At 44.0% G+C, this 14,123-nt stretch overlaps 1 protein-coding gene across 4 annotated transcripts in view; it reads right to left on the reverse strand.

Moving 5' to 3' along the window:
* Positions 1-14,123, reverse strand: part of Mccc1 (methylcrotonoyl-Coenzyme A carboxylase 1 (alpha)) — a 44,403-nt gene that overhangs the window by 1,785 nt on the left and 28,495 nt on the right. For 2 of the 4 annotated variants that reach the window (XR_001783758.2, XR_001783756.2), the window contains exons 15-19: positions 10,348-10,397; positions 6,251-6,388; positions 5,509-5,616; positions 2,857-2,928; positions 1,813-2,053 (exon numbers count right to left, since the gene is read on the reverse strand). Coding sequence is in view for 1 of the 4 variants with exons in the window: in NM_023644.4 (NP_076133.3) it covers positions 1,937-2,053; positions 2,857-2,928; positions 5,509-5,616; positions 6,251-6,388; positions 10,348-10,397 (485 nt within the window). In the remaining 3 variants the exon portion in view is untranslated. Of the gene's footprint in view, positions 1-537; positions 2,054-2,856; positions 2,929-5,508; positions 5,617-6,250; positions 6,389-10,347; positions 10,398-14,123 lie in introns of those variants that run through there. The other 2 variants (XR_001783757.2, NM_023644.4) reach the window with 2 other exon arrangements.

A 14,123-nucleotide genomic window follows, 5' to 3' on the forward strand; every position in this document is an offset into this window, starting at 1 on the left:
TAGGAATCAAAACTTCAGCCCTTATTGCTTTTGTGTAGGCACGTTTATTCACTCTTTGTGTAAAACTGTTTTTTCTTTTTCTTTTTCAAGAGAGGGTTTCTCTGTGTAGTCTTGACTGTCTTGGAGCTCACTTTGTAGACCAGGCTGGCCTCGAACTCTCAAACGCTGGGATTAATGTCGTGTGCCACCACCACCCAGACACTGGTTTTTGTTTTAAATTTATCCAAATTAGTGTTCTAGTGAAGCAGTAAATTGTTAATCCACTCTAAACTCCCAGGTGGGTACTCTTGTGCTTCCTGCCACATGCCCTTAGGTTCTGGATCCCAGTGGAAAGACAGACACAGACACAGACACACACACACATGGAAACACACACACACACACACACACATGGAAACACACACACACACACACACACACACACCCTTTATAGTTTAATATGAATTAACTAGCTCAATGACTGGGCCACTCCTGAACCTCTACGTGGCTAACACACTCCCCTCTGATATTCCTGAGTTAACACTTACTAAATCTATATTTTATCCTTGCTGTCCTGGATGCTTCTGGTCAGCCTCCTGGGCCACCCTCCTTTCCCCTTTACCTTTCAGCCTCTCCCTCCCGTACCTTCCAGGTGTGGTCTATCTCCTATGCCCTTGTCATGGCGAATCCCTTCTTCTTCTACTGTGTTTCTTGCCCAGGAATCCTAAAAGTCCCACCTCTGTCTCCCTCCCCAGCCATTGGCTGCTGGCAACTTTATTTCCCAATCAGAGCCAACTGGGGGGCAGGGACCCTCAGTGCAGACTGGGTTCCCATGTGATTTCAGGAGCTGAATTAACACAAACAACATTAGAACCAATCCACAACATTCTAGTATGATGCAAACACTCCTTAAAACAAACACTTCCCAAGTATAATCCTGCCATGTCCAGCAGAGATCCAGGGATAGACCTGACAGGGGTGAAAAAAGAGAATGAAGAAAAGACAATCACCAGAGACACATAGCAAAAGCTGGGATCAGATGGGCTCTGATGGAGAAACGGCTGCACCTTGGGTGCTCAGAGTGAACAGGAGGCAGGATTATTATATACAGATAAACAAGGACGAAAGGTTTACGGTTACAGCGGAACCAGAGCCACGGATGTAGCTAATTTTTGGTAGGCACAGTTTCTGCTGGAGATTGGCCTGTAAACATCCCAGGAGACAAAAGGCCACGGCAGACTTTTTTTTTTTTTTTCACACAATACCAGTATCTGGACATGAAACAGAGGAAGGCTTTCCCAAAGTTTCTCTGAGCCTCCCACCTCCCCAAGGAGATCTTGGCAAGGGGAAGAGGAGAGAAAGAGCCTTTGCCATTGGGGCAGGGATCTAAGGTGAAGTGAGGTCCTGGATATGGCTGTGGCCATGTCAACAGCACACACTGAGTCAACACCACTCAGGGCTCCCTGAGACCCCCACAAGCACAACAAAGGCAGAGGGACCTAGAGAGAAGCTTTCCAAACACAAGGACAAGAGACAAGTAACACTCGTGTCCTGCTTGATGACGTTACTGTTGGCTGAGTTTAGCTCTGTGACACGTGCCTCTGAAGCATGTCACTGTATTGCCATCAGGGGTAACTACAAAGCCACTCACCTACAGGACTATTCCTCTTCTGTTTTGATCAAGCTACTCCCTGCCTTATTACTAAGAGTACAACATATATGATTTAAAGAAAATATTAGTTTCCAAATTAAAAAAAAAAAAAACTACAGCTCAGTCTTATTTCTATGAAATCTTTTAAGATAATTTATAAAAGGGTTTAAATATAATCACACCATCATTGATTTAATAAAGCTCCTCTCTCCGAGATCTAGAGACTGAAGAGGCACTTGCTGTTCGCAGACAGATAAGGCGCTATGCGGTCGTCTATTTCTTTCTGGACACAGTTCACTGCGATTCTCATTTGTCAGACTCCTCCTCCTCAAATTCCACTAAAGGTGCATGTCTGTTGGCTTGGGCTCCTTCACTGAAGAATACCTTCTTTATCCTGCCATCCTTTGGAGCCTTTATGGTATGCTGCAGGGACAGAGATAACAATGGTAGCCATGCCAGTGAGTGCCAGAAGAGGCAGAGAGGAAAACACAGCTAACACCTTCAATGCTTCCTAGTGTTTCTGCTTGTTTATACACATCTCCATCTATCGAAAAAGTGAAACACTTTCACAGGGCTCTCCTTACTTATTTTATTTTATTATTATATTTATTTTTGTTGTGTGTTTTACAGTGTTTTACTTGCTTTTATTGAGAAGGGTCAATACTGAGTAGTAACACACTCAAAGACATGACTGGGATGCTCTTGTCTACCTAGAGGTCTCAACCTGATTGGACATCCGACTCTCATGTGGGAAGCTTACGTGAAGTACTAAGACTTAGGGTGCAGCTCAGTGTGCCCACCTAGCTGCATAAGACCCTGGGACCAATCCATCCCTGGGCTTTACTGGGGGAGGTTCGATGTCAACTTGTCTCTGGAAGCAGGTCTATCTACAAAGCTTCCAAAAGTGAATGTAGTATTTGCCCAGTGCTAGGAGCCACTGGCCTACAGTCTACTGATTGCCATCCTCAATTCAGCTTTAGGAAATAATGACAGAGAGTCAGCTGGGACACTGCTGGAGATAATTTCATTATGTCCAGAATGACAGCTATAGCTTCACAAAGTGAAATTTTATTACCAGAAGGATGGTTGATTTAGCTTCTTTCAATATTCATCCAGTTCATGACCCTTATAGCATTTACAGTGCTATTAACCCATCACTAACGCAAACAACCAGGCCCAGCTGTTCCCAAGGTTGACTTGGCAGCTGAACTTGCGACTTTCCTTACCTCCATCTTCATGGCAATCATAACCATCAGAGAGTCTCCAGCTTTTACTCTGTCTCCAGCTTTCACAAACACCTAGAGATTGAGAGATGCATTGAGACACAGGTCCTTCTTGCTCTCCAGAGTTGGAACATGAACAAACAGGACAGAAGCACATGCCTACACATCTGTGTTATTTGCCAAAGACAGACTGAAGTGCCAGGTAAACTGGAGACTGCTGTCCACCCAGCGTGGCTGGCACTGGTGAGTGTGTATATGCTATGCTGAGGCTCAGGTTATGATCTAGCTGCACTGGATCCAGATGAATGGATTCTTACATCACCTGGTACTGCTTTTATTATTTTTTTTTCCATGAATGTAGAATCAGGGCAGCCACACATGTCTGATGCATGGAAATGGCACACAGAAGGACAAAAGGACAGATACCTGTAATTGTCTAAAACAGGGTGGAGGATAAAGGTCCTGACTAGCTTTCTAGTTTAAGAGGCCAACTGTCTTTTTAATTAATACAGTTACTAAAACAGTCTATAAAGACATCACCAGGAGAGTTAGATTTCACAGTCACAAGCACCAAGCATCTTTGGATGGACCTGAACCTTGGTGACAATCCTTCGGTAGGGCCTCCAGAAGCCAATGTGTGCGCAACTTTAGATGTAAGATGAATGTTCTCTGCTGGCATTCCTCACCATGTGAGGCTGGTGTGAACTGAGATTGATCATCCTAAAAGCAGATCTAAGTCTGTCAGCTCACACAGTGGAGAACACTGGGAGATTTTGAATATTTTCTTCTTTTTTTGTGATTATTTTCCAATAATATACAGATAAACTGAATTGATTATTTCTATTGGTCTGTCTATCTATCTATCTATCTATCTATCTATCTATCTATCTATCTATCTTTGTGGTGATGGTAAATGAACCGAGGACTTCACCCTATATGAGGCAGGTTTTCAATCACAGAACCACATCTCTAGCCATTATGGAATTGCTATGACTTACTGTACTGGGGACACCAGATATCTATCCCCACAGCAGTTATATCATCTTGTGTTATCATCTGAATGTCTGCATTCTGCTGCAATTCATGTTGAAATATTAAACCCAAGGTGATGTTTGGAGCTAGGGTTTCTCGAAGGTGATTAAGTCACCAGGGATCTGCACCATCGCAGAGAAAGCCCAAGAGAGGTCCTGTGGGATATGACCATCTGTCTGGTGTGATATCAAGAAGACGTCTCACCAGCCATATAATCTGCCGGTGCCTTGCTCTGAGATTTTCTCAACCTCCAGAACCAGGAAGGATAAACATATGTAGTTTCAAGTCTGATGTGTATGGAATCCTGTGCTAGCAGCCCAAATAGAGGAAGAGAGTAATGAACACCATCTGATCCCACCCTTAGACCACATCAAGCCACATAGCTTTCTGGGTGTGGAGGTGTGTGCTTGTAATTTCAGTGCTCAGAGGACCGGGCAAGGCAAGTGCTCTAAGTCTGAGGTCATCTGGGCTACATGGTGAAACAAACAGGTTCCCCTCCAACCTGTACCCCACCCTGAGCCACATGGGTCTCCCCAGTATCAGTCTTCCAAAATTTATTGTAACGCATATGCAATAAATAAATATATCACTATTTCATGACAAAATTGTTTGCTGTTAGGTTTCACATTAAAATGTTGATGTAGATACTGTTTGGTTAAGATTCTATTTGCATTCTTAAGTACACATTCTGAGTTGGGTGTGGTGGCAATGCTCTGAGAAGCTTAAGGACGAGGATACCTTTGGCCCAGGAACTCAAGACCAGCCTGGGAAATATGGCATTGTTAAAAAAAAAATCTGCTTGTCTGTATTCATATTTTAATCTGGCCCACCCCCTTTTCTTTGTCATGGGAGACTGAATTCAAGTCCCTGAGCATGCTAAGCACATGCTAAGCATATGCTCTGCTACTGAGCTGCGCTCCTGGAGCAGCATTAGTTGTACCTTTTCTTTTGCCCAGGGTGACCCCTCCTGTTTTAGTGTGCCAATTGCTGAGATCATAGGCTCAAGGCCTCAGGCAAGACACATTGTACTGTGATGTACATTGTACTGTGATGTAAACTCTTCCCTTCAAAATAGCAGCTTCAGGGCTACAGAGATGGCTCAGTGGTCAAGAGCACTGGCTGTTCTTCCAGGGGACCCAGTTTGATTCTCTGGATCTACATGGAAGCTCACAACAGTCTGTAACTCCAGTTCCAGGGGCTCCAATGCCCTCTTCTGGCCTCTGTGGGCACTGTACACACGTGTCGGGTAGACATACATGTAGGCAAAATATCCACGTACATAAAATAAAATTAAAATACAGAAACAAATAAACAGTCCCCGTCCCCCCCCCCAGCAGTTTTGGGGTAGTGTTCAGGTGTAGAGTTTTCAACATGTATGAGGCTCTGGGTGACACGTGTACCTCCCCCCACCCCAAATAAAAACCAGTAATTTTTATGAAAAAAAATAGGCAAATAGTTACTTGTCTTGACAAGTGAAGCACTGTACTATGTTATTTTCCTGAAGCAAGAGCTTCCCCGTGAGCACAGTTTAGGAGGGGACAGGAGTACAAGGGAAGGATACAGCAAACTCCACAAGTGACACTAGCCATTGCTGGCACCATTTGACAGATGTCCCCTGATTACCTTTTCAATGGTTCCAGTCATGGGCGCGATGGTGCCCCCCTGAGCTCCTTCTGCACTCACTGGAGACAAGTACTTGGGCACTGGAATGCCAACTTCAATACTGCCTTCCTACATACAACAGTGAACACAGGATCAACATATTATCTCTTTCCCACTAGTCCAAGAGGGATGGATACTTTTCAAGCTATTAGTAACTGTTAGCTATCATCGACACCAGGTGCTAATAAACCTTAGTGATCTTAACAGGTTGCTAAGCCTTGCTGGGTCTCCTCTCCCATGACACAGAGGTCATGGTTTAAATGCCTGACCAGGGATTAGGGATTAAAGGACAGGACTGTAGGTGACGTGACGGTCCTTTTCTGGAAGTGGTTTTTGGTAACATCTTTACTATGGACAGCACAATGTCCAGTGAGAACTTTACAGTTACATAGGCACTATGCCATTAATTGTCACAATTCTATAAGGCAGGCATGCTTACTAGTCAAGGTTATACATGGTAGAGCCAAATCCCAGAAAGGTTAACTGTACAAGGTCGCAGCCCTGCTGAGTCATAGGGCCAGGACTGGATCCAGGACTTTACCTTCCAGAGCTATGTGCCCTTCTATCCCCCGTCTCCCAGCCTGGCACTCTTCCCCAGCACTCGGAAAACTAAGGCAGAGGGATTGCCATGAGTTCTAGCCCAGCCTGGGCTATAGACTGAGGCCTCATCAAAACAAAACAAGACAAGAGTGAGAGCTGTTACCATAGAAAACAGGTGGACAGTGTTGTCCAGGAGGATGAACTTGGATTTACGGGCTACCCCATTAATAGAAGACTTCAGGTAGGTACAGCCATCTTCACTGGAAAGATCGCCCAGGACTCGGAAGGACTTGTTGTCAATCTGGGGGAAAAAAAGTCTTTAAAATAAATGACCATGTAGAGTTAATAAAATCAGAACACCGTCATCATTGGCAGTTTCCAAAGCATAGTTTTCAATGAACCAAGTAGAATCTCCCTCCAAGACTCCTAACGAGAATAACTTAGATACAAATAGCATCAAGATAATTAAAAGAAAAAATAACTATATATAAATTATCCATGTCAATATAATGCCACAGATGAAAGTTCACTTGAGAACAGAAAGAATAGCTTTCTTTTCTGACAGACGGCTCAGCAGGGATGGGCATGTGCTGCTCATGCGGGACCTGAGTTCTGGGTCCTGCCCCCAGGTCACAATCGCCTTCAGCTCCAGCTCCAGGGGGCCTGATGCTCTTTCTGTCCTCTCCAGACAACTTCCCTCAGCTGCACATACCTACCCTTATATTCACATAACTCAAAATACAAACAGACAGACAGAGAGACAGACAGATAACAAACAAAATGATTCAGTTCTCCCAGCTATATTATATGCTGCTACTCATCTCTAAGTTCTTAAGTGCAGCTTTTCCGTGCCAAGGTCAGTAACGACACAAGACAAAGCTAGAGCCCGCACACAGTTAGAAGGCATTTCCTCTATCTCACCAACACACAGACCTGACCCATGCATGGGCTGTGGTTATGACCATTAAAGACAGAGGGGCTACAGACTAATCACAGCTGTCGTGCTCTCACAGGCTGTGCCAGATAACAACTTATGCCTCAGGGAGGTGGCAAACAGACACAAGTCTTCTCTGTCTTGAAGAGTGTTTTTTCCAATATACATTGGAAAATTTCCCTCTCACATAGAATATTCATTTAAATCTTATGTTTTTCTTTCCAATTTCCAACATATTTGTATAGAAGTCTGTGTCTGTTCTTTGTAAATACGCTGTTGGAACTGAAGTGAAATAGGTTACGTAGCAGTATTTGTACACTAGTTCTCATCTCTCGTAAGTTAAACATGACACTGACTCTACATTCCAAGCTACTAAAACAGCTGTTTGAATATCTGTAAAATCTTAGGGTATAAAAGTTTTTGTCTAAAAGTTCAAAACAACACGTTTACTCCCATGAACCAAACAGGATAAAATTACTAGTCATCATGGAACAAGAAAGAGTCCCCCCCACTGGAGAGGCACTGATATGAAGCATGGTGTACATGTCTTGAAGTGAGTAGAGTTCCCATGGCTCTGTGAAGCTTACATAGAGGAAACTACTGTGTCTCAAAGTGCTGGATATTACTGGTCTATTCATTCTGTAGAATTTGAAATCTTTCAGCTCATATTAAAAGTGATATATTAGATTTACTGAATTAGTAGCTAAATCCTTACATTTTTAACACCCTTTAAAAGAGCCAACCAAGATGGCCCAGGGATTGGCGCCTGCTACGAAGCCTGATGACCTGAGTCTCATGTTTGAGCCCCAGGCGCCTACATTGGAAATGGTACCAACTCCTGTGAACTGTCTTCTGACTTCTACACGGACTCTGTGACCCATGCGTGAGCCCACACACACACATAGACAACAAGAACTCTCCAGCATCTCAGCTTGCTATAGACTTCTTTTAATTAAGGGCTAGTGTAAGCTTTCCTCTGCAGCTTCCTACACAATGACTCAATCTCTTTGGGCTTTCTCACAGCCATTCAGAGAGCCTGTAAAACCTTCACATTAGGACCACGATGCTATCTGGCTTTTAAAATAATTTCCCCCTTCATGAGTATGGAGTAGAGTTCTCTAGAAGGCACTGGACCTTAGAAAATGCTATACTTTATGATGACTAGTGAAAATGGGTACTGCCGTGATCTTAGGTCTTTTTCTAATCATCCAATAACTCAACAGCAACAACAAAATAGTTGGATTAAAATATAGAAAGGCAAAGGTAACAGAGAGAAATTTTCCCAAGAAGACATACCAGTGGCCAGTAAGTACACACACACACACACACACACACACACACACACCAGTGAAAGAAAAGAAAAAAAAAAAACCAGCCATTATCCTTAAGACATTTATGAATCAAAGCATCAACATCTTGCCACTTCACACCAATTAAGATGGTTGTCATTCAACAAGAAAGGAGGGAAATCACAAGTGCTCTGGCCAGGGTGTAGACACAGTCCTGGGCACTGCTCGTGAGAATGCAGAAAGGTGCAGTTGCTACAGGAAACTACTGTAGTTCCTCAAAAATGAAAAACCGAATTACTGCATGATGTAGCAATTCTACTTTTAGATACATACTCAAAACTTTAGAACAACTTTGAAGAACTATCTGTGCACACCCATGGCTAGCAGCATTTTTTACAACAGCCAAAAGTCAGAAAGAACCCTTCTGCAGCCACACATGAATGGATAAGGAGAAGACAGTGCATGAAAATTATCCACTTCCAAAGGAAGTTCTGATCCTTGAAGACATGATACAAAAGTGAAATGTGCCAGTCACAAAAAGGCAAATATTAAATTATTCCATGTCTATCAGGTGCCTACAGCATTAAACTCTCAGAGACAGAAAGCAGTACAGTGGTCCTCAGGAACACAGGGGAAGAGACTGTAGCCCAATGGTTCTCAACCTTCCTAACGCTGCGACTCTTTAATACTGTCCCCCATGCTGTGCTGACCCCAACCATAAAGTCATTTTTGTTGCTACCTCATAACTGTAACTTTGCTACTGTTACGGATGGTAACGCACATGCATATCTATGTTTTCTGATGGACCCCTGTGAAATGGGTCACGGCCCCCAAATTGAGAATCGCTGCTGTCGGTGCTTACAAGGCAGAGTTTTAGCTTCAGAAGATAAGAACAGCACCTCATGTCACACGAACCACCTTCTAAACATTTGTGTTTATGCCAGTACATCAGTGCTACTCTCGGCTGTGGGTGGAGATGCTTCCTTCTGCAATGGCCGATGGCTGATGCAGAGACGTACAAGTGGTCAGCGTGCTGAGAATAAGAGGGGAGAGTGCGAGTGTGCACCCTCAGATGGGTACCTATCTCACCCTCTCCAAAGCCCAGCATTGAGGAAGAGGAGGTGCAAAGAACATAAGATAACAGAGGAGGGGGTGTGCTGTAAACACGGAACGCCCAGACACAGGTGTTTGTAATCAGGGGCACACAGTAACCTTGCACACCTGCACAAGGCCTGCATGAGACCAGGCTCTTCAGCATTCTATTCTGGATGGGGTGGGGCCTTATGGAGGAGGAAGGGAAACAGAAAGAGGAGGAGGAAGAGGGGCCATTGGCAGTTAATGGTTGCCAGGGAAGGGTATCGTTTTCTTAAGTTGTGTAACTAGTAAGGAGTTGCCCATGGCCAGCAAACAGCTCCCTACCCGTGCTCACACAAGCAGCCCTAACTCTGGGTTTGAATAAAGTCATGAAGGTTGGAGGCCTAGCTGAGGATAGGTGAGGGGTAAGAGGGCAATGGAAGATGGAATGTGTTCCCAGTACATTGTATTTATGAGATAAACTCTCAGAAAGAGAGGAAGAAAGGAAAGTTTTTGTAATTTTAAACAGGTGGTGACAGTTACACAATGTGAATGTATTTGTGCCACTAAGCCACACACCTAGTTAGGTTTTCTGATAGCTCTTTGCACACCTGAACTCCCAATAACTTTTAAGTATATATAGTGTTCCTAAGCCTGAAAATCCAGGGGCTGCTGTTTTGGTGAACATGTGCACACCCCTGAGGGGCTTATTAGCCATTTACTCAAGGCGATTCATTTTGCTAGGTTTTTATGTGTAAGAGAATCACTGCAATTCGAGTACAGGTCAGAAACAATGCAGGGGTGATTCTCTTAGACTGCTCTGAAATGAAAGCACATGGCATTCTCACTACAGTTACAATAGTCAAAGGCTTACAGGCATGTTGAGAAGGAAAACTGACCCTACTCAGGAAGAGGGAGATAGGATTTGGCTCTGAGCCACAGTCCAGAACCAACAAGGCTTACCTGCATATCATATGACCCATCGCGGTTATACGTCACAGCTATGACTATATCTTTAAGGACAAGGGAGAAATTGAAGAAAAAAAAAAAGAGAGAAAACATTATGTAACAATGGAGATGACCCAATTCTCCCTCTCAACCTTAGGCAGCTATTCAAAGAAAAGGTGACATCTTAACTCCCGCAGACACAATGCTTTTGTTAGCAAAGTCTCTGACTGGGCTCAGTACAGACAGCTTAGCAAACCTTTCTCTTTTGAAAATGGACTTTTAATATTCCACACATTTTTACCTGCACACAAAAGCTACAGCGAGAGTGCAGAAAGAGCGATCAACTAGAAGGAGAAGGTCTGGTTTGAGACCCAAATCTACCACCTCCTTACTGCTGTGGCCTTGGCTAAGTAATTGTTTCTATGTGCCTTCACTTGCCAGCCACTAAATGGGTGTGGGAATGTAATAATGAAGTAAATGTGAGGCTCTTTAAAACAGTAACAGATCATAAGAATATATGAGATGATTCATGCCACGCATGAATATGGAATTGAAGAAGACTATTCTCCAAGTTGGAAATCACAAGTTTTATATAGGTGTTCTCCTGTAGTTTCTGCAAGGCCCTGGGCTCAATCTCCAGCAGCAAATATTTTTGTGACCAGAGTTATGCAAGTTACCACCACTTGATGAACTCCTGAAGTCTTGGCCATCATCTGGATGCTTCCAACTTGAATGTTTTTAATCTTGATCTTCTCCACAACCCTGGCTAGTTATGCCCAACTGAATGCTGCTGACATCTTGTGATGAACATGGTAGGCCACTGCTGTCCCTCCTGCCTCACAAGCTCCATACTGGCACGGCTATTCTCCACCATCCAGGTTAAAGCCCTTTTTCTCGCCTGATGTCCAGTGGGCAGCACCTGGCAGCCAAGTTCTTTCCTTCCAAAACCTGTCTTACGAGTCTCTTCCTTCCCTTGCTGGTGTTCTACTGGAATGACCAAGGCTGACAGGCTCTGACAACGTCTTCTGGGCCCTCCCTGCTTCCCATCTCAACCCGTCCAGTTCCTTATTCAAATTACTGTCCTAGGAACAAGGGCTCAGCCTCCCACCAGAGTTTCCTGTATTTCCCCTCTGTGTGGCTCAGTTAACAGCCAAATGGGAAAATGGACCACCTGATAGCCCCACGGGCTTCTTTGCCCCATGCTCCTCACACCACCATGGGAGGCCACACCTTATTTATGTGACATATCCTTGGGAAGTGTCTGCCTAGGTCTTTTGAACTCACTGTTTAGCACATTTCTATATTTCTACCTATAAAACAATCATGATTCCCTCTGCATACCAAGAAAGCTGAAAGAAGCTGAGGAGAAGGGCGATTCTGTAGGAGGACCAGCATTCTCAATTAATCTGGACCCTCGAGATCTCTCAAACACTGGACCACCAAATAGCATACAGCAGCTGATATGAGGCCCCCAACACACATACGTTAGAGGACTTTCAGGTCTGTGTTCATTCAGAGATGATGCACCTAACCTTCAAGAGACTGGAGGCCCCAGGGAGTTTAGAGGTCAGGTGGGGTGGGGGATGGGGACTTCCACATGAAGACAGGTGGGTGGGGAGGAGTGTGAGATGTTGGAGGGTGGGTGGGAAGGCAGGAAATGGGCATGGAGTGTAAAAAATAAGTTAAAAATAAAATGAAATTAAAAAAACCTACAAAACTGAAACTATTCACAAATGAATTCTATTAACCCTATGGCTGGTACCTTCACATACTACAATACCCACATTCCAACCGAATACACTTCCTAATAGCTGAATAACACACGCACGTGCACTCAAGGGGAGAGGACAGAAACTAGTTTGCTCTTTCCGCCATCTATCACCACAGCTGTTTTCAGAGGTTTTACACTGGGTAGGTGAAAATTCTCCACTCTGTGTAGTATAAATACTAATTTTTTTAAGGAGAAAAATGTCTTCAATATACCAGATCATGTTTTTCAATTACAAAACAGTAAAAGTGTTTAAGTAACAGTAATGCCAGTAGAATTACAGCGGAGATCTGACTGTAATTTCACAGCATGAAACTGTGATTCCCTTCCCAGATATTTTTGTTTCCCACTGGAGACTATTAAACAGCTCGGTACACATTCAATAAGGCATGGAAATTTAGTGGGTGTAGTGTTATGTAAGCATGCATTCCTGGGAGATGGGGTCAAGCCCGGGCTGCAATTAGTTTTGTATGACCTTTGGAAAAGTACTGATATCGGAACTTTGACCTTGGTTAAGAACAATTAGTTGTTGAAAATAAAGGTGGTTACTAACAGCATGAATCTTATTGGCCTGCTCTGAAAAATGCAAATGAGACAGCCTCTGGAAAATGTTTAATATTGTCTCTGTAAGCCTTGAATAAATTTGGGCTGTTATTACTATTGAGGGCCAACTCACAGTTCTAACAAAATGGTCACCAGTAACAAAATAATATATAAAAGATTCAAGTTATAAACACAGCACTGAAGCACATGGTCATTTTCCTTGAGAAGACTGAAGACTGGTCCTACGTGAGATCATAAAGGCCCCGGGCTTCGTGTCTGGGATACTCCCCTGGTTACTGCTCATTAGCTGTTTGCCAGGACTCCCTAGAACACTTCCAGGGAGTTATATTCAGAATCAGAGCATCTTTGTGGAACAGCGTAAGAGAAGAAAAGTGTATATGGTGAGCAGCAATCACGGCAGCTTTGCAACTGTGCACTCATTCGTTTTTAAATTAAAATGTTCTTCATTCTAAGAAAATCCAGTACAATTCAAAAGAGCGCTCAGTGGTTTAATGAAAACCCATGCCAGATAGCATATTTGGCTCATCTGAATTTCCGTGGCACATGTGATTTTTCTGTTTAATTTAGGTTGCAGAGCGCCCTGCAAATTTCCCTGCCTCTGATACGTGCACTCGGCACACGGAGGCGGCTAATGAGACATTCTCTGACTCTGGAGACTGCTTTGTAGGACAGTACGAATAAACATTCCAGCCCAAGATGCAGGACAAGTTACCCACTTGTGCTATGGAGTGGAGGGGCATTTGCAACCGTCCTTGGAGACCACCCGGTGTATTTCTAGTAATGTCCATCTAGGCTCTAGTTACAACGCAGTCACTTTGTGAAGGATGCATTTGCTGCACAGGAATGATGTCTGTCATCTCAAGAGTCAAGAAGGCCCTGTTCCGCTCAGAGAAAGGGTGGCTGATGCTGGCAGGGAGCTGCTCTAACTGGTACGAGAGCTGCCTTGGCTCAGGTATCCCTGACATCCTCATATCCGGCATACTTCACCCACTCTGGCATCTCACGCACTCTGTCCTGTAGCAGAAGGGACAGTCACTGGCTCTTACGGCGCTCTGACCCTCTGTATCCTGCCTGCTCACACTCATTAACTATCTTCTGGCTTAGGTGCCAGTGTCCTCTAGCTTTAGTTAAAACGTCAGTCTTTACATTGAGCCTTCTCAAACCAGAATACAGTTAAAAACCAAAACCAAAGCCACCGAGCCAAAGTGTTAGAGAAGCCTGGAGTGGTTATCAAAAGGAGTGGCTATCCATAATGCTCTGTGCCGACTGGCCTTAGCAAGTCACCCTGCTCTCTGTGCTTCCGCATCTACACGTGAGCAGTGACTCCCTCATTCTCTTGTGACGCTCAAGTGAAGATAAACACTCAGGTGACTGAACATACACTGGATGACAGCTCTTCAGTGACCCACTCCACCTGGATCTCAAAGTCCTGCGTGAATAGTGGCGACCATCTGTCTTA

The sequence above is a fragment of the Mus musculus genome, chromosome 3, assembly GCF_000001635.26.
Source record: "Mus musculus strain C57BL/6J chromosome 3, GRCm38.p6 C57BL/6J".
Taxonomy (NCBI): domain Eukaryota; kingdom Metazoa; phylum Chordata; class Mammalia; order Rodentia; family Muridae; genus Mus; species Mus musculus.